This window comes from Corapipo altera, unplaced genomic scaffold, assembly GCF_003945725.1.
Source record: "Corapipo altera isolate COAL_440 unplaced genomic scaffold, ASM394572v1 0, whole genome shotgun sequence".
Classification (NCBI taxonomy): domain Eukaryota; kingdom Metazoa; phylum Chordata; class Aves; order Passeriformes; family Pipridae; genus Corapipo; species Corapipo altera.
In genome coordinates this window covers 63180953-63199744 of record NW_020884872.1, presented here as the reverse complement: position 1 = coordinate 63199744, position 18792 = coordinate 63180953, and the positions used below count along the sequence as shown (strand labels likewise).

At 35.8% G+C, this 18792-nt stretch overlaps 1 protein-coding gene across 3 annotated transcripts in view; it reads right to left on the bottom strand.

Moving 5' to 3' along the window:
- Nucleotides 1-1158: 1158 nt before the first annotated feature.
- The window catches only part of TDRD3 (tudor domain containing 3), a 98737-nt gene continuing 81103 nt past the window's right edge, over nt 1159-18792 (bottom strand). The window contains exons 13-15 of one of the 3 annotated variants that reach the window (XR_003528740.1): nt 6874-7010; nt 3102-3207; nt 1159-2713 (exon numbers count right to left, since the gene is read on the bottom strand). Coding sequence is in view for 2 of the 3 variants with exons in the window: in XM_027650330.1 (XP_027506131.1) it covers nt 6891-7010 (120 nt within the window). In the remaining variant the exon portion in view is untranslated. Of the gene's footprint in view, nt 2716-3101; nt 3208-6873; nt 7011-18792 lie in introns of all 3 variants that reach the window. The other 2 variants (XM_027650330.1, XM_027650339.1) reach the window with 2 other exon arrangements.

Here is an 18792-nt window from a genome sequence, read left to right as displayed (position 1 = left end):
AAGGAAGGCCATGGACTAGGGACCTATTGGTTCACAGGTCAAAAAGCACAGGTTCCCTCATGTCCAGCTTGCAAAGGGTAATGTTCCTCTGTGACAGGTTTGTCTTTGAAATAGCTGGTAAAGAAAACTCCAAAATAGAATCACAAATCAAGTTAGTGACTAAATAGTGTGCATGACCAGGATCCAGTGCTCCTTATCAGTCTTTACTGTTAAACTACACAGATGTGGCCACACAAAGTTTAGGAGCTTGCTTTTGCTGTTACTTTTAAAAAATTAGAAGTTAACTTTCACATCAGTTTTGAAGACCCATCTAGACATGATAGGTACACAAAAGCAAAATAAATTAGTTGTGTTCTTGTGCATGCAAACTTTACTACATTATGACTGGCAAATTATTGTATTTTTGTTTTTGATGGACTATGCAAATCAAGAAAATAATTTATATACCTACCTATTTCATCATCATGTTTCCAGATACAGGAATCAATGAGCATGAATGTATGAATTCTTGCTTTCCAGAACAGATTGAAAATAGTTTTTAACTACTCAAACATCATTTCTTCAGATCCTAAACAAGCAGAGCTTTCAGAAGACATTATTTCTGCCAAAACCAAAACAGTAAATAATCACAAAACACAGGAAGAGTACGTGACTTTTCAAGAAGACTCTGGAGCTGTTTGCTTACTCTGGCTTTCCAGTTCCACAGCACCGGTGAAAAGACCAGGACATGGTCTTTACTGTTTTACAAAGAAAAACAACATTATCAAGGACATTTCATTTTCCTAGAGCTGTACATCCACGTGGTAATCTCAGAATGCTACAATCACTACAGAGAAATGCTGTTTCGTATTTGTACAGTCTTAAAATTTCGTAACTAGGCATTATCTTTTGTAGTTCACTAAATCAGACTATAGTTTTCAGAATTTTATGAATTAGTTCACAGCAGGAATGAAAGCCCAAAAGAACATAAAAATTATTTTAATTTCAGAAATTGCTTTGGTACACTGATTGTAGGACTTGTTTAATGCACATCCTATTTGCAAAGAAAAATCAAAACTGCTTTTTAAAACAATGCTAGGGCTGCATTTTTTTATGAAGTTGAATAGCTGCTGTCAGTGGTCTTAGCAATAATACTGGAAGTAAACATCCAACATCCAATGTATTAGATCTATAGTTTATTTATTTGCTGGTACAATTTAGCAGAACCGATCAGGATGATCCATAGTATTTGGAAAGTGGTTTCTAACTTAAATCTAACAAACTTCATAAAATTTGTTGTGTGTCAGTTAAAAGTGAAGAACTTTAATGTTGTACAGCTCATGTTTTAACTTCCAAAATTCTTCAGAATTATTAGTGTGTTGCATCATAATTATCAAGAAGCTGCTTAGGATCCATTAAGGCAGCAAAACATTTGGTTCCTTACTATTCTGCAAATATTTATGTGATTGATTAAGATGTGACAGCATTCAGACAGTAATCCACATTCTGTACTGCAGGTACATTCAATTACATCCTCAGTATAAAAGGTCTTATCATCCAAATAAACAAGGTTCTATTCAAACAGAGTTTTGTATGAGCACTTAGAGAAAAATTCAGTAGAATTAATTGTACAACTTATACCATCAATACATCTCTCAGGTATAATTCTATCCTTACAAAACTACCTCAAAACACGTGCTATTTCAAGTGATCAGAATAAAGCTTAGAAGGGATTTGCATGTTACATAGATTTTGAGTGCTTCTCAGATAAAGAAATAGTGAAATTTCAGCTATTTGTCATAATAACATAAGATCTGAAGATACAGCTTAGAATGAAAAGTAGTTTGACATAAGATTCTTCCAAGCATCAATGACAATAGAAAAAATTCTAGTAATATGAAGCAATAAAAGCAGAGTTTAAAGCTGCAAGAAAGTACCTACTATTCAACAGCTCACACGTGTGCATGTATACACATAGTTATGCTTAAAATGGTCGTGCATCTTTAGGCATTTTTTGTTTAAATGACTTTTCTGTACCTTTTAGAAATATTTCTATTTCTGTAATATAAATATTCCTAAAAATAAAATGTTTACCTAAAATTATTTAGAAAAAGACTATTGAAACTGATGTTTTTCTTTTCTCCCCTTTGATCTTCTGGTCACAGATCATGAAAAACATAGTAGGCAAATAAGTAATTTGGCCTTCAGCAACTTTGGAAAAAAAAAACACAGAAAACCCAGCCAAAACCTATTCAGAATTTTACTGTACAATAATTAGCTTAAACTTTTTTAACATGTTTACTAATGTTAGCCAAAAATCTAAATTAAATGCCCAATCCTGTCATCTTTTGAGAAAATATAAGTTTTAATTTTACTTTACTAGAAGCAATATTAGAATCAAAATCAGTTCAAAATTAATAAAAATCATGATACATTATTATGTTAACTAACAGTGGAGGCTCAGTAAAAAGAATACAAGGCAAAGAATAGAATAGTGCACTGTGGTTTTATTGATGGCAGCAATGACAATTTGCCTCTTTCATATGTAAAAAGTATTCAGCTTCATTTATCTAAGAACTTTAAAAAAGTCTCTTGTGGTGTCAGGTCCAAATTCCTTCTGCTCACATGAGCTTTCTTTGTTCCATCCTGCTGTCTGGAAAAAGCCAGAATTTCCTCCAGAAGTCTTCAGCAAGTTGGAACTGCCAGTGAATTTCCACCGACTCCAAGAAAGTTTCTAAATGAAAAAAATAAAATACTTTAAGGATAAAAAAAATAATAGCACTCAAGAAACCATCACCACCCCCCATTCCTGGGCTCTTTGTGCAACATACGCTTTATTGTTACTTCATTTTCTTCTTCCAAAAGACTGGATATATACTTTTCAGTAATTACAGGCAGAAGTCTTTAGAAGAATAAATCAGAAGGTTACGCTTCAGTGTAATAAATATGATTGGTCTAGTACAAAGAATACTTTCTGGTAATGACTTCTCTCTCACAAAAACACAGTTTCTCCATTGTTAAGGACTTTGAGACAGATTTTATAGCAAGCGTGACAAAGTTAATATTAATTCTATCAGAGAGCAAAGGAAGACCCAAGAAACATAGAATGATCAAGCACTCACAGGTCCACACTCACAGGTTCTTTCAAGCTCCTCCAAAAGCTACAATCCTTCAAAACACTCATTTCTGATTACTTGTTCCTCTTCTTTTTCAGACTATCATGACATTCTACACAAAAAGTATAACATCAGGATGTATTTTTATTATTTTTAGATTCTAATTCTTATATCTTGACTCTCCAGGAGGAATATCTTACTTTACAGACCTGTTAAAGCTAGTATTTGAATCATACCCACATAAAATTCCTTCTCATAAAATTCTGAGTTAATGTTCTCCACCTCACACTGCTGGATATTAATAAAGGATAATTTATAGGTCAACTGCAACCACAGTGAGGTACTGACTACCCCATACTTCTGTTATTTCACCTTAACATGTCTGCTCTATTCCTCTGTCCTCATAAAAATCACCAGGTCAAGACCTCCTGCAAGTCTGCAGCAATTGTTCTTAATACCCAAAGCTTTTAACACTGTGGTAAAAACCTCTTCAGAAGGCTAGAATCAGAATAGTTTGCGTTGGATGGGACTTCTAAAGGTCATATAGTTAAAGCTCCCTGTAATGACCATGGACATCTTCAGCTATACCAGATTGCTCAGAGTGCCTTCCAGCCTGACCCTGAACATTTCCAGAGATGGAGCATCCATCAGTTTTCTGGGTAACCTGTTCCGGTGTTTCGCCACTCTCATCAAAACAATTTTCCGCCTTGAATCTAGTTTGAATTTACCCTCTTTTAGTTTAAAACCACCACCAATATCACAAAAGGCCCTACTACAAAGTCTGTCTCCATCTTTTTTATAATGCCCTTTTAAGTACCAAAATGCCACACTAAGGTCCCTCTGGAGACTTCTCATCCCCAGACAGAATAGTCCCCTGGATACAAACTCCACTTTTAAAAAACATCTCAAAATTTTAAAAACTTAAACCTCCTCACACTTAAAATCCCATTACACTGTAGATGCTGATTTTTAAACTGATTATTTGGTAATACTAACTCCAGACTTGCGTGTGCAAATTCAACACCCGAATGAGTGTGCTGAACACTAATCCAGGAGGAAGAACAGCTTCACTGCTCCACCACTGCTAATAAATCCTCCCTGTCAAGTCAGGTAAGATTATACAGGTAGATCTAAGAGATTTGGGGTATAAGGTGATGCATCTAATGTATGGACTTTATGCTTCATCTTTGATACATCTCTATCATACTCAACACAAATATGGCCAGCAAACTTCAGTTTTAGTATTGTCTAAGTTGCCTTTGAGAACAAGACATGTTGGAATTTCAAATGTTATGAACTACAACATTAAAATTCTACAGAATTTACCAATTTATAATATAAAATAATAATCATCAAGGGCTCTACATCTCTCTTCACGAAAAAGACATTAAGTTACTTTATATAATAGATACTCCCTTTCAGTAAATAAAGATGTCATTAATCAGTGATCTGTTGAAGAGGTAAACATCCTTCAGAGGAAAATTGTGGTAAAATTACATCTTACTGGATCCCTTAAAACTTCTCTGATAAATCTTGTCTTCATTTAACAGGTTATCAAAAACTTGAAATAAGAACAATATGCCAGGCTCTAAGGAATAAAAAGGAGGTAAAACCCATGCAGAAACCCACTTCTAGGAACTGACATTCAATATTCCTAACTTTTACATGTCAAGACATTAAAGCTACATTGGTGTTGTACAAGTCCAGGTAAGCTGAAAGCAACTTAGAAAAGGACTGTGTTTGATTTTTCTGACCACATTTAAAATCAGGGAAGAACTGATTACATCAACCCCTTGTTTTTGGTAAAGCTCAGTAGAAGGGAAAGGCTGTAATGGTTTATTTTCCGTAGTAGGTAGGTTTTGATACCACATCTGCTGTCCATTTAGATCAGGATCCAATTAGAATCTTTAAAACACCTGCAAGGAACAACTACCTGTACCTTAGAAAGGTTGTTCCTTACTTGCCAACAATTCATTCACTTTTCTTGAGATACAGGAGTCACTGTCATAGCTGACCAAAGCTAGTACAGTTTTCCAGATTTATACTGTAAAATTAGAGAAATACCAAAAATATTACCAAAAGACACAAAAAAATTCCCTGGTTTTGACTGCTGCATACACTTGACATGTCTCATTCAGTTGATCACACTGACACTCCTTGGAGCCAACTGTGTAAGTTAAAACTTTACTCAGTGTATATGTCAGATTAATTTCTGCAGAAACTATCTGTAGGGATAGGCACAATTTCGGAAGAATCTGTGACAAAAAGCTAGAACTCCATTTCACTTAGGAAGACTGTAAAATGCCTTCTCGAATGGGTTAGATGTTTTTTGTTTTCCTTCTGCATTTCAGAGAAAGTTGCAGGGAGAAGCTGTGAGCAAGCTCTCTATTTCCCTGCTATGCAGAGAGATAACACGTTTGCAGATATGTACAATACCGGGCCAGAGAGGGTGGGAGAGCAGAGAGACAAGATACAAAAAGCCTTGGAGAAGGTGGGGCATTGCCTTTTCCCCCTGGGGGCCCAGTGCAAGCTGCATCGTTAAGAAGTGGTCCTTGTATCTGAAATAAACCCTTTTTTTAATCCTTCCACTGCCTTACCATTCTTGAGAAGAATACCTGTGCATGTTTTACCTTACACTGTCTCTGACATGTTTATTGATATTGATGATACATTTCCTTAAAATAGAAAATCAAATTATATAGGCAAAAATAGAATAATTTTCACCTTGGCAAGAGCCAGAAACAAGGTATGCTCTTACATTGCCAATACTGCCCCAAATGACAAAAGCATTTGAGCATATAATCAAAAAAGTAGAATCATGTTATTGCACATCAGAAATATCAAAAGGTGCAGAGATAAGCAACACCTGTTAAGCCAACAGAATGTGGAGGACTGGAGCAAGGAAAAGAACAAAAGTAAAAATAAATTGGCTAGTAAGTAAAAAAAAAAAATCAGATTCATGACAAAGAAACCTTGTAGATGTACATCAAGTAGCATGTGGTTTACCAAAGCTTTCTTTATTCAAGATGCAATCCTTTGTAAATTAAGGATTTAGAAAATCCACAAGTAAAATGAAAGCAGTATAGTGTACGTGATTTGTTCAGTAAAATTACCGTAACTGTTTTATCTGGCTGGCCTTTTCAAATTTCTGAATGTATGTATCAGGTGTATTTTCTGAGGATGATATACAATCCCTTAATTTCTGGTAATTAATAAAGTATAGATACAAGTATATCCTCAAGATTCAGAGTATGGTAAAAATTCTTTGGCCTTGTACCTCCCCATTCAATGGTGAACTCACAGATTTTATATTTTAGTGTTGCAAATTCTCCTTCTCATGCAAGTAAAACAACAGAAAGGACATTTATTCCCATGAATAGCTCATAAAAAGTAGAACATGTGATCTTGGACAGAGATAGTTCTGAGCTGAGCAAGGACTGCAGCTACTTATTTCAGAGAAGCAGCTGGTCCAGTGTATGTGAATGAAAGAATCTTGCTGCTGCTCTCAGGTGAAAAAGTATCAGGTAAAAACTTGCTGAGCTGACATGAGTCTTGACATAAAGCAAAACCAAAAAGCTATTTACTGAAATGTTTTTATTGCCTTCCCTCTTCCCACAGGTATATTAAGTCTCTTTTTAAACCACAAAATCCAGAGAAACAGATATCCTACTTCTATAATAAATATACCAATATCCCTAAAAAAAAAGTAGAGAACGATCCAGACCTGCTTTTCTTGAAATCTAAACACATATATAAAACGCCAATATCTTATATTTACCTTTTTTTCCTTATTCATCAGTTTCTAGCTCTGGGAGGTTGATAAAATTGTTGAGTAGGTCGTGTGGACCGTCTTGGCTGACCATCACCTCCTCTGCGGAATTCTAGAGTTTGCTCATATGTTTCTTCTTCGTCCTCCTGCAGGTAAATAGCATTGTTTTAAATAGAAGAGCTGGGAAATGCATAATACGAGAGTCGTTATACGCATACACACATATATATGTGTATGGATGAATCCATGCACACATAGCAACTGTTACTTCTGTGCTAATTTCTTAATGAAATAAGTGAGATATGGGAGTCGGTTTTTCAAACCTAGGAAAGCTAACAAAAACAAGCTGGAGAATCTCAAAACTCAATCTCCCAGGGAAGCAGCAGAAGTTATTAAATATATGCGGGGGGAGAAATTCATACATATTAAAGAAAAATTATTTTCCAAGAGTCATCCAGGCAACAAACTCAAGAAGCAAAGTAACCTTGATAACCTGCCAGAGCAAGAGAAAGCTTTCAGGAGTTCACAAATGTGTGTGGAATGAAATAAAAGAATTAGGAAACGGAAATACAAGGAACAGCATCTGTCAACATGCATGCTAGAAACACAGATCTGAAACAGCAGATAAAAATCTATGATGCAGTAATAATGAAAAAAGCCTACAAGTATAGTGAATAATTTGGAGATGAATTTTCTATATGTTGCAATAATAAATATACCCCCTGAATAATGACAGGAGAGGTAATTACATATTTGCAATATTGCATTCACTCCTAGGAATCTCCATACCAGAAAGATATTGACAAATTACATAGAATTCAGAGGGAGGGAAAAAAAACAACTAACCAAAATGCAAAAATAATCAAGATACTGGAGAATGACTTACAAAGGAAGAATAAAATAACTACATATTTACTTTGGTCAAGAAATATTGAGTGGAAAATTATCCATCTGGTGGAATATTTGCAGGTGGTGCACATTTAAGACAGAGAAAAATTTTAAGAGCATGAGAGTTTATAACATAGAGAAACAGAAGAAAAAAAATACAGGTTGAAAAAAAAAAGTTCCTGAAAATGAGTATGATTGTCAAACAGTGCCTCAGAAAAACAGTTATATTTTCATTTCTTTAATATCTTAACACTACACTGTAGCAGACACCAAATCTAGTGGGAACATGCTGGAAGAAATTTGCTTTTGGGAAAAAGTACTGAGTATGTAACTCTTAATCCCTTTCATTCACATCATAGGAACATGGAGCAGCACAAAGCAAGAGCACTGACCGATTCATTAAATGTTCATCAACAATTCCAACACCCAGCAACTGTCTGAGAGTGCAGCATGCACATAACAGAATAAGCAAGTCAGAGCAGTAAAATATTTCACTCTAAGTGACAGAAAGGAAAATCCTACAGCCTAAGTTTCTTTCTGTTGCGAAAAGTCAGATCTTACTCAAGAAACCCCTCTTTCTGAATTAGCTTCAATATCAATAAACATGTATTTTTGAAATAACAGTTACAGACAACCACATTTCTCATGGTAAAGTCTCCTATTTACAGGGCATATCTGTGGTCACAGAGATATTTCAAGATTAAGCCTTACTACAGAGAGTCTTTCTGTAGAAGAAAACAGGTTTTCAACACAACTGAATACAGTATAAATGATTTATATCTTTTACTTTCACTGAAGCCAAAAGCTGAAAAGTAGAATTCTGCCATAAGACTTAGTTTTCTCAGTGTACTTTTACCACTCGTAGCACTATCAATTCCCTCATATAAAGAAGTTCAGAGATACTGACTATCAAAAAAAAAAAAATCAACAAAGAAGTAGATGTCTAACACAAAAGTGCACATAGTTTGCAATATTACTAGCCCTAGTACAAACACTCAACTTAGTATATCAGGTAATCTCCTGTCACTGGCAACGCAAGCCACACTAGGATCAAAATGTCAAAAGGTAAGCTACATGATTGAAGTGGTCTAAATACCTTTAGCTCTTTCAGCATACTCTAAGAAACCTGAATAGCTGAAAATAGTTTCTATTGCCAAAAGAAAGATGCAATTGCAAGCCTTCTTAAAATTCTATGTCAAAGCTTCAGTCGAACATAAGAGCACTCATTCTTCAAGAAAAAACTGGTGAACTTTTTTGTGCTCAGTATCTGGATTTCTCCAAAACTTGAAAACTAAATGGTATATATATAAGACTGAAAATTTAGCAATGTATACTGGTGTTTTCAAGAGACTGTAGAAAATCAAACATGAATCTTTTATTTGGACACTTGGTAGTCTTTGCTCAGAAAGCACAGAAATTAAACAGTGAAGTGTATTGCACCTCACCTGTAATAGCCAACCTCTTTCTGAGGATTAGCATATCAGAGTAAATTTCTAGAGCAGCAAATCTTCATCAAATCTCAAATTTAATGTTGTGGATCCTTTGAACTCAGTAAAATCAAATTAAAATGAGAATTTTCTAACACATTTCTATTTTGGTGTAGTTGTCTTCACACATAGAATGAAAAGCTTCAGATGCATGCATTCCAAATCAAGTATTTTTATTGCAATAGGCAAGGGTGAAATGTGAAATTACATTCACTTTCTTAAGGTTCTGAATAAAATGGCAGTGACAAATGCAGGAAATTATAATAACAAATGAGCCATACTCAGTGGCTCCACACACAGTTACAGACTGTCTTGTTGAAGTCTGCCATCTTCACGTCAGATGACACACTGTCATTTGTTTCTTGGGTCTTACCTATTCACATTTGATCCTAAATGAATCTAACATTCTCCAAAATAACAATTTGCCAAGTCATATCTTTATTAAACATTTCTTGCTTTTCTGTCACCATTTCTTAATCACCGACCCTCAATCCACCACTGCTGATATTTCACCCTCTATTGCCATTTCATTTCCACAGAATCAAAGAATGGGTAAGATTCGAAGGGACCACAGTGGGTCATCTGGTCCAACCTCCTGCTCAAGCAGGGTCATCCTAGAGCAGGATAGCACAGGATTGTGTTCAGACAGTTCTTGAATATCTCTAGTGAGGGAGACTCTACAACCTCTCTGGGAAACCTGTTCTAGTGCATGGTCATCTGCATAGTAAGGAAGTTCTTCTTCATGTTCAGGTGGAACTGCCTGTGCAGCAGTTTCTGCCCATTGCATCTTGTCATACTGCTGGGCAACAACAAGAAGAGTCTGGCTCCATCCTCTTGGCACCCTCCCTTCAGATACTTATATATATTATTGAGATTCCACTCTCAGTCTTCTCTTCTCCACGCAAAACAGGCTCAGCCTATTCATCCTTATTTCTATTTTAAGGAAATTCCTTATTTCCTTAAAGAAACCCTTAACTCCATTTTAAGGATTTTTATCTCACTTTACTTTAAAATCTCTCCAACCCACACTAAAAACTGCCATCCCTCTTCTGGAACACTATCCACTTTTTGCACTTAGTATCTCTTATGTTCACTTCCTTGATTTTTCCGTTCTTCAACCAAAACCTTCACCTGTCTGCATTTCTTCCATTATAACTGCATTCGGTTAGGTCACACATCTTGCTACCAACTCTGCTTTTCCAATCTTTCTTACTGCTTGCTTTCAGTGTATCAGTTGCTTGTGACTCATTCTAAATTATTCTTATCCATATAAAATCTAGATTAATTTTATAAAGCAAAGGTGGCCACAAATCTCAGAGCATTTCCATTCTCCTCCTATTACCAGTAGAGGTTTTATATTAGTACACTGCTCCAAAAACTTATATATTTTATAATCTCCATACTTCAGCTTATTATTCATTACCTAATACTCTAGGATCCAGGACTCAGTATGCTAATACTTAGACAAGCCCACCTAGGACTATGAACCCTGAGATCAAATGATAGCACTAATCACAACTGCAAAAGACAGCAAAAAATGGCAGGTCCATTGGCAAAAGCAAGGAAAGGTTCCCAATGCAAACAATGAAATTCAAAAATAAATTTCTGCAGTAACAGGGTTAGACTGACATGAGAGGGTAGAGCGTGTCAGCATTCTTTATGTATTTAAAAAAAAAGTGTGATCAGGGAAGCATAAGCCATTGGGAATTTCAGCTTCCACTCAATATTCTGCCATAAAAATCTGCAGTTACTTTTGATGTTTTTGTTCCATCTCATAAGACAGGCAAGAACTAAACAAGGGTGAAATGCATACCTAGTGCTTTTATTTTGGACCCATATATTCTGAAGAGCTTGTACCACCACCATACTTGATCAGCTGAGCTTAGTTAATCCCACAAGTAACTTCAGTCCAGCCAAGTGACTACCAGCTTGCTTTCACATAAAAAATTCGATGGATTTCATAGCTGCAGAATATAGTTCTAAATCCAGCATCTAAAATACTTTAACAACCAATTTACTCCTAAAATTAACAATATTAGAGCAGAGTAAATGTATACTTCATTAAAAGCTTTCTCATTTCATTTCAACTGCAAGACCTCTTTCAGTGCATTCAAAAGAACTGTTTAGAAACTCTTCTTTTTAAACACAGACCTTGCAGTGAAAACCTACTGTATGACTTCTGAGAACAACAAATAGCTGGATTACATTAAAGAGCCAGACAGAAGTTATGCATTGACAGAAAAGCTTTGCTGAATGCTGTGCTCACATATATTTAGGATGCAGTTGCAAGTCACAGCTGAGCAGCTCCTGCACTTTGCCACTTACAAACTAGTTACCTCTGTCTATTACTGCTTACAAATGGAAAATTCTGCTCCATTCACTGGGCCCTTCTATTAAGGCTTTTCAATTATAGCTCTCTGTGGGCTATTAAGAGATGAGCACTCAGGCCTGTGCAAGGAGGCATGAAGAAGTAGAGTGGGGCCAGGGACTGTGGGACAAAGAAGAGACAGCAAGGCAAAGAAAGCAGAAGATATTTTCCATTTCAGTAGTGTCAAGCCACTGTTCCAGTTTAAGCTGTAGTTTTAACTTCACCCACACACTTAGTGCATGGGGAACTTGCTGGATTCAGTATAAAGAGTGTTGGCTTCCTTGCAAAGTGACCTTTACTTCCATGACCATTTCAAATTCTATTTCATAATCCAGATTTAATGCCTCTTTGCATTGCCCACTATGCTGCCAACAGCAGTCTCCTGCTGTTAACACACAAGTGATCTCTTTTTTGCTGGTTGAATTCCTTTCTTAAAATTTGCTTCTTTCACCTAATCATCCAGTGTTGATCTCCTTGAGGACTTTTTTTGGTTTTGCATTTTCTACTTACCCATGCTTGTATCAACTGAAAACAGATTGCAAGATATTCCAGATGTAACAAAAAACAAAAACAAAGAGAAAAACTATACTATGTCCATAATGAGAAATTCACAAGTCCTAGAAATAGCTAAAGGTAATTATTTTATATGCAATATATTATATATCCTATATTTGCAAGGAAAAAAATAACTGGCTGAAGTGCCTACAGTATTTCCTTAAACTTTTACTTTATCTGGATTCTTTGTACTCCAGACTAATTAAGAATGAAAAAGGATTTTGTAGGGGGAAAAAAAAATAATGTAAAGTTACACAATTTTATAGTGGTTTTGGGCCATAATTTCAAAAATTACTACCAAATGAGGTGTAAAAAGTTCAAGCAAAAGGGAAATTATGACTGAAATAGATTTTTCAAGGATCTTAACCAAGTACTGACCTTGTAACAGAAGCTTTTTGAGGTGTCTATTACAGAATTATTCAACATATTTGTTCTTGATCAATTTTGTTTGCAAGTTAGGTTTGTTACTTAAAATATCAGTTCCTTTCACAGAGTAATCTTCCAGAGTAATCTTCATAAGCCTGTAGATGCTCACAATTTTAATTTTTTTTTCCACAGTACACATCTATATTAGAGTGGGCCTGTGGGCATTCAAATTTCTGAGTTAAATTATTAATGAGAAGACCAAGGTTATACTACTAGACCTGCACACAGATGATCCCTCACTGACATCAGATCATTAATATAAACTCATAGCCCTACTAATGCATTATCTTCTGTCTGTAAAGGACATGCAGGATAAAAAATTATAAAGGATTTATAGGGTATACAAGTTCTTCTACTACTTGAAAATCATGATCCAATAAGCACCTCACTGCATATAGGACATTACAAGCATTAGATAATTAGTACAGGTACTATACAGATGCATATAAACTTGTATATGCTACATGTATAGTCCTCCATATGTAATTCTGCTTTAACTTTTACATCAAAACCATCAATAGCTTTGCTGAAGTTTTTAGGTTTAGCTTCATTACAGTAAACTATGTAAGACTGGTGACGGAAATGTCAAATGTTTTACAGCAACTTGTAGGAAATTTACTGCAAATTTAATTGTCCTTAAAGGGAAACAATTGATTTACTGTATGGTACTGTATGATTTACTAAAAACATCTAAGACTGTGAACTGCAACTACACAATTACTATTTGTTGCCCTTCTGTGTGTAAAACTTTTTAATCTACTATACTAGTGACATCTTTCTCTCCTTTAATGTTTCTCAAATTCTATTAGATTTTGCTGTAGTATACAAATAAAACCCTACAATGTATTTTCAAGCTCCGTACAAAGCCTTTTATGCAAGTCAGAAATTCAGTTCATTGCTTCCCTAATAGAGGAGCAGTCAATTTCAACAGTTACTGAAAATTTATTACAACAAACTTGCTGTAATGTCATTTAAAAAAATAACACAGAATAGTAAAACAATAAAACATATACCCATTTTTTCCCCTTATTTATAATTAGAAAAAGGAAATGATCCCTATGAGGGTATGTCTTTTTCTCCACTGAACACACATGGGCCACAAGAAAATATGTTCCTAACTATGGTATGTAAAACTAGGTCACATGAAGCTGTACCATAACAACTGCTGCTTTTGCATTTTCCAAATTTCAAGATGACCCTTTCTCGAGTAGTCTTTTCTTTAGCATCTGAAGTAAATTTATGGTAATAAATATTTTCTGTTGACTTTCACTAACCAAACATCAGAAGTCAAATAATTTTACATTTTCTAGCCAGATTTTGTAAAATTCCACAAAGCATTCTTCAGGACGAGCAATTTATCAACTAATGTCTTATTACACAGTAATTAGAGATACTAAATTTATAATAAAATTATTTGATAATCCTGAAAAAAATTAACATACACTACTATTTTTAATTAGAATTACCTCATTTTTCCTCTGCTAAAAATATAAAGCAGCTGAGCTTCAAAATCAGATAATTTTTAAATTATTCTGTTAAAACCATAATACATCCTGACTTTCAAGTAAAGCAATAACCATTAGATAGTAAGTGACAGAAAACCTGTAGATTCTTCAGAAAAAAAAATCACAAAACGGAAAATAAGTGGATGGGCATGGAAAATTATTCTGTACTTAATCTGTTCTAACTAAAAGCAACACAACAGTTAACGTGGAATCAGACATTTCTTTGCACTTCATTGTTTCAACTGTGGAAACAAAGCACTCATTTGTTTTCTAAACAGACAACTTTTCAATTACATTTCTATAAAACAAGGACAATGTAAGCCATGATTATCCCACAGACGTTTTACTAGCTTATTGGCTCCCCTTTAGGGTGCTGCACAGGTTATTCATACTTGCAGTCACTCCTTGTAGCCCATACTGAAATAAATATGCAACTCTTCTTGTGAGGTTTGTGCTTGAGACAGATATACTTTCCTGTAAGCTGTCACTGTGTTCTCCATACAGAAAAAAAGTAATGAATTTTAAAAATTCCTTACAAATACACTTTTAAACCATTCAGATAATATCAATTTTATCAGTAAAAACCTTCTTCACTGAGCAGTATCAATATCAAACCATAAATATTTAAAGGTTTATTCTCAAACAATTTCTAAAAGAAAAGTGGATGCACTAAAGTGACTTATTCTATAAAAATTAACACACAACCAATGGACACATAGGGTTTTCTCAATTCAGCAAGAAGAAAGCCATAAAGTAGAAGTGGAAATGTTTTGAACAGGATAGTAATACAGACTATCCTAAATATATAGCAAAAAAGAATATTTGCATAGACTTGGAAAAAATTCAGTTTCTTTGCACCAAGTGCACTTGTGAACCAAACTATACTTTTCCATGGAAGGGGGTGAGAGGGAAGTATTTGCTGTATCACTGGACTTACTTTAGCATGTAAACAGAAAATCCTGCCAACAAAAATTTCAGAAAGAAAGGCATGCTATGAGAAATTATCTAATGCTTTGCTGATAGGGCACAAAATCACTACCAAAACCTAAACAGGGAATAACGGAGCTTTGGTGACATTTTAGGTGAAAAAGAAGGACGTGTGCATACCCTGACCCATGGCATGATTTGACATATGAATCCCCAAAGTCACACACAGAGATGTATATTCAGTAAAAAAAAGCCTATGTGAATTTATTTGTGAATAACTGCACACACACACACACAAAATATTAGAAAGTTAAACATGGCAAAAGGTATTTCAGTAAATATAGAGAAAATTTTAAACAGATATATATCCCAACTCCGAAATAAAAACCAAAACAAAATTGCATACAGGGAGTGAAGACACAAAAATTTAAGGGAAACTGTCCATGAGACAACACAGTTCAGCCCCATAAAAAAAAGAGTATCTTAACTTGAAAGTTAGGACCTCTACATTATTTATATCCCATATGCTTTACATTTTGAAATAAAATAGGCCAAATCGCACCTTTTAGTTAATAACCATGACTTAAAAAAAAAAAACAACAACCAACCAAGGGACCATGTCACCCTGCAAGTTCTGTAATAAGTTCAAAAAATGATGATGGGTAAAATATGCTTAAAAGCATTAGGAACCTTTTATACTGCTACAGGATAGAACAGTTGGTGGTGGTCACAAGTGGTGTTCCCCCAGGGCTCAGTACTGGGGTCAGTTATGTTTAACATATTTATGAGTGATCTGGACTAGAGGATCGAGTGCTCCATCAGTCACTTTGCAGATGACGCCAGGTTGGGAGGCAGTGTTGATCTGCTGGAGGGTAGGAAGGTTCTGCAGATGGATAGTCTGGATCAATGTGCTGGGGCCAATTATATTAGGTTCAACAAGGTCAAGTGCTGCGTCCTGCACTTTGGCCACAACAACCCCATACAGCACTACAGGCTGGGAGAAGAGTGGAAAGCTGCCAGGCTGGAAAGTTGCCTGGTAGAAAAGGACCTGGAGGTGCTGTTTGACAGCTGGCTGAAAATGAGCCAGCAGTGTGCCCAGGCAGCCAAGAAAGCCAATGGCATCGTGGTTTGGATCAGAAATAATGTGGCCAGCAGGACCACGGCACTGATCGTCTCCCTCTACTCAGCACTGGTGAGGCTGCACCTTGAATCCTATGTTCAGTTTTAGGCCCCTCACTACAAGAAAGATGTTGAGGTGCTGGAGCTTGTCCAGAGAAGGGCAACAAAGCTGGTGAAGGGTCTGGAGCACAAGTCCTATGAGGAGCAGTTGAGGGAGCTGGGGGTGTTTAGCCCAGAAAAAAGGAGGGTCAGGGGAGACCTTATCACTCTACAACTACCAGAAAGGAGGTTGTAGCAATGTGGGGGTTGGTCCTCTCTCCTAAGTAACAAGCAATAGTACAAGAGGAAATGACCTCAAGTTGTTCCAGGGGAGGTTTAGGTTGGATATTTAGAAAATGTTTTTATAGAAAGGGAGGCCAAGCCTTGGAGTAGGCTGTCCAGGTAAGTGGTTGAGTCACCATCCCTGAAAGGATTTACAAGATGTGTAGATGTGGCACTTAGTGATATGGTTTAGCGGTGGACTTAGCAGTGCTGGGTAAATGGTTTGACTGGGTGATCCTAAAGGTCTTTGCCAACTCAAACAATTCTATTATTCTAAATCTGTAATATCCAATCTTCAACAATTTTTATATCTACACAGAATAAGGTAATAAGTTAGGAACAAAGTAAAAAAAAACAAAAAACCCAAACCAAAAAAAACAAAACACAAAATTTTCCATGTGTAAGAAAGTAAAAACACTGCATAATAACCCCCCTCCAGAACCAATTTACTCACATTCACAGTACTTCCCACTTTGATATAGGGGGAAGTCCATTTCCAGGTTGAGTGATGAACCTTTGTTGAGTAGCTCCCTCCTTTAACTGGCCTGGACTTGTGGGAGATTCAGCTCTGTCACTGGGGACTAAACTTCTCTCCCCAGACAGTGATGAAACTCTAGGACTTACAATGGAATTTCCAATGGCTGGAACTTGAAACACCCAGCAGTGAGGATTGCTGACACAACCCGATGTGTGTCCGACATCAAAAGGAGGCTGATTATGTGCACAGGTAAAAGAAGTGAGACTGGAATGTGCCAAGAAGGAATGCAAGCAAGAAGGGAAACCTCACAAGTCTGCATCCAATAGCTTGAAATAAATTTTACTTTCCACCCCAGCACTCAAGAATGCTCATCAGCAGAGCTACATTGAAACACCACTGCAGGAGCTCTGTCAGGAAAGGAACAAAGATTACTGCAATAGCTAAACACTACTGCTTTCATTTGCTCCTATATGCCATTGGAAGTCCTATATGAGCAAATACAGTCTAGGGGGAGAACAAAAATGCCCAGATGAGAAAACAGATGAACGCCAGAAACAAATTCAAAAAGGAAACAGGATACTATTACATAACTATATAAACCTTTTCAGCAAAATACTTTATCATCATGAACCTGTATGAAATAAGCTCTCAAGATTTTCAGTAAGAAGTCAGAAATAACATTTCCAATTAGGTACTACAAAAAACAAAACAAAACACACAACCCCTCCCCACATAAACAAACAAACCCCACCAAAAAAAAACCACACCACGATAAAAAGAAACGACCACCAGTAAATGGGCTTCATAAGTGTGGGAGAATCTGAAACAATCTTTTTGAGCAATGAGATAGTCCCTGATATCCTCCTGCATAACAGCATGTCTCAAGTTACAAAGTTAGAAGATCCTATCATGTTTGATCTTCAACATGTGACGTACAAAATAAATGCATAAAACATGGGAAAAACCACCCTCTATATAGCTATCACATTTATTGCTTTCTTATTAACCAGCTCTCACTCTTATTAGCGAAAAAGGCATTCCCTTTGGCAAAGAGCTCTTCAACACAAAAACCAAAAACAAAACAAAACAAACAAACAAAAAACCCCCACAAAACCCAAACCAACTCCTTCAATCTCCCAGTCTCAAAAAAAAAAAAAAAAAAAACCCAAAAGAATAATTCCGTATGCTCTAACACTTATGAGGAAAAACAAATCACCTTTCTGAAAAAAAGGCATGCCTTCAGAGTCAGCTTCTTCTTTTAGTTATTACATTACAGAAGATTTCTTTTTGCAGATATTATTAATGATAACACTTGCAGGTCATCAAACAAGGAAAAAACCCTGAAGCATTCCAGATATGAACCATCCCTGTACAAGGAAACTTCAGTGCATTAAAGAATGTGTCTATTCAACATGCACTGTATACACAAGGAGGAGTAAGATCTGGTATCATACACACATAGCCCACTACAGATTATATTGGTCATAGGTTCTCTTCTGCAATACCAAGCCAAGAGTATCATGTCTCTTGCCTAGAAAGCAACCAGTCAGGAATACTACACCAATTCCTCCAATTTCCTTTTTAATTAAAATCCTTTGAAATAATCAGCAAAATGTGGACAAACTCAGAACACTGAAAGGTGAAGGAAACAGGAAAAGAACGATGAGAAGAACAGTCCAGACATTTTTACACAACAAACTTCTTTTACTTACTCAACATATTCAATCCCAACACACACAATACAGAGAAATCCAAGCATAAATACTTCAGAATTCTCAAAATGAGAATCTGAAGCACTTTTAATCACATGAGAACAGGATCAAAAACAATACTTAAACCAGGTTAAGCTATGCT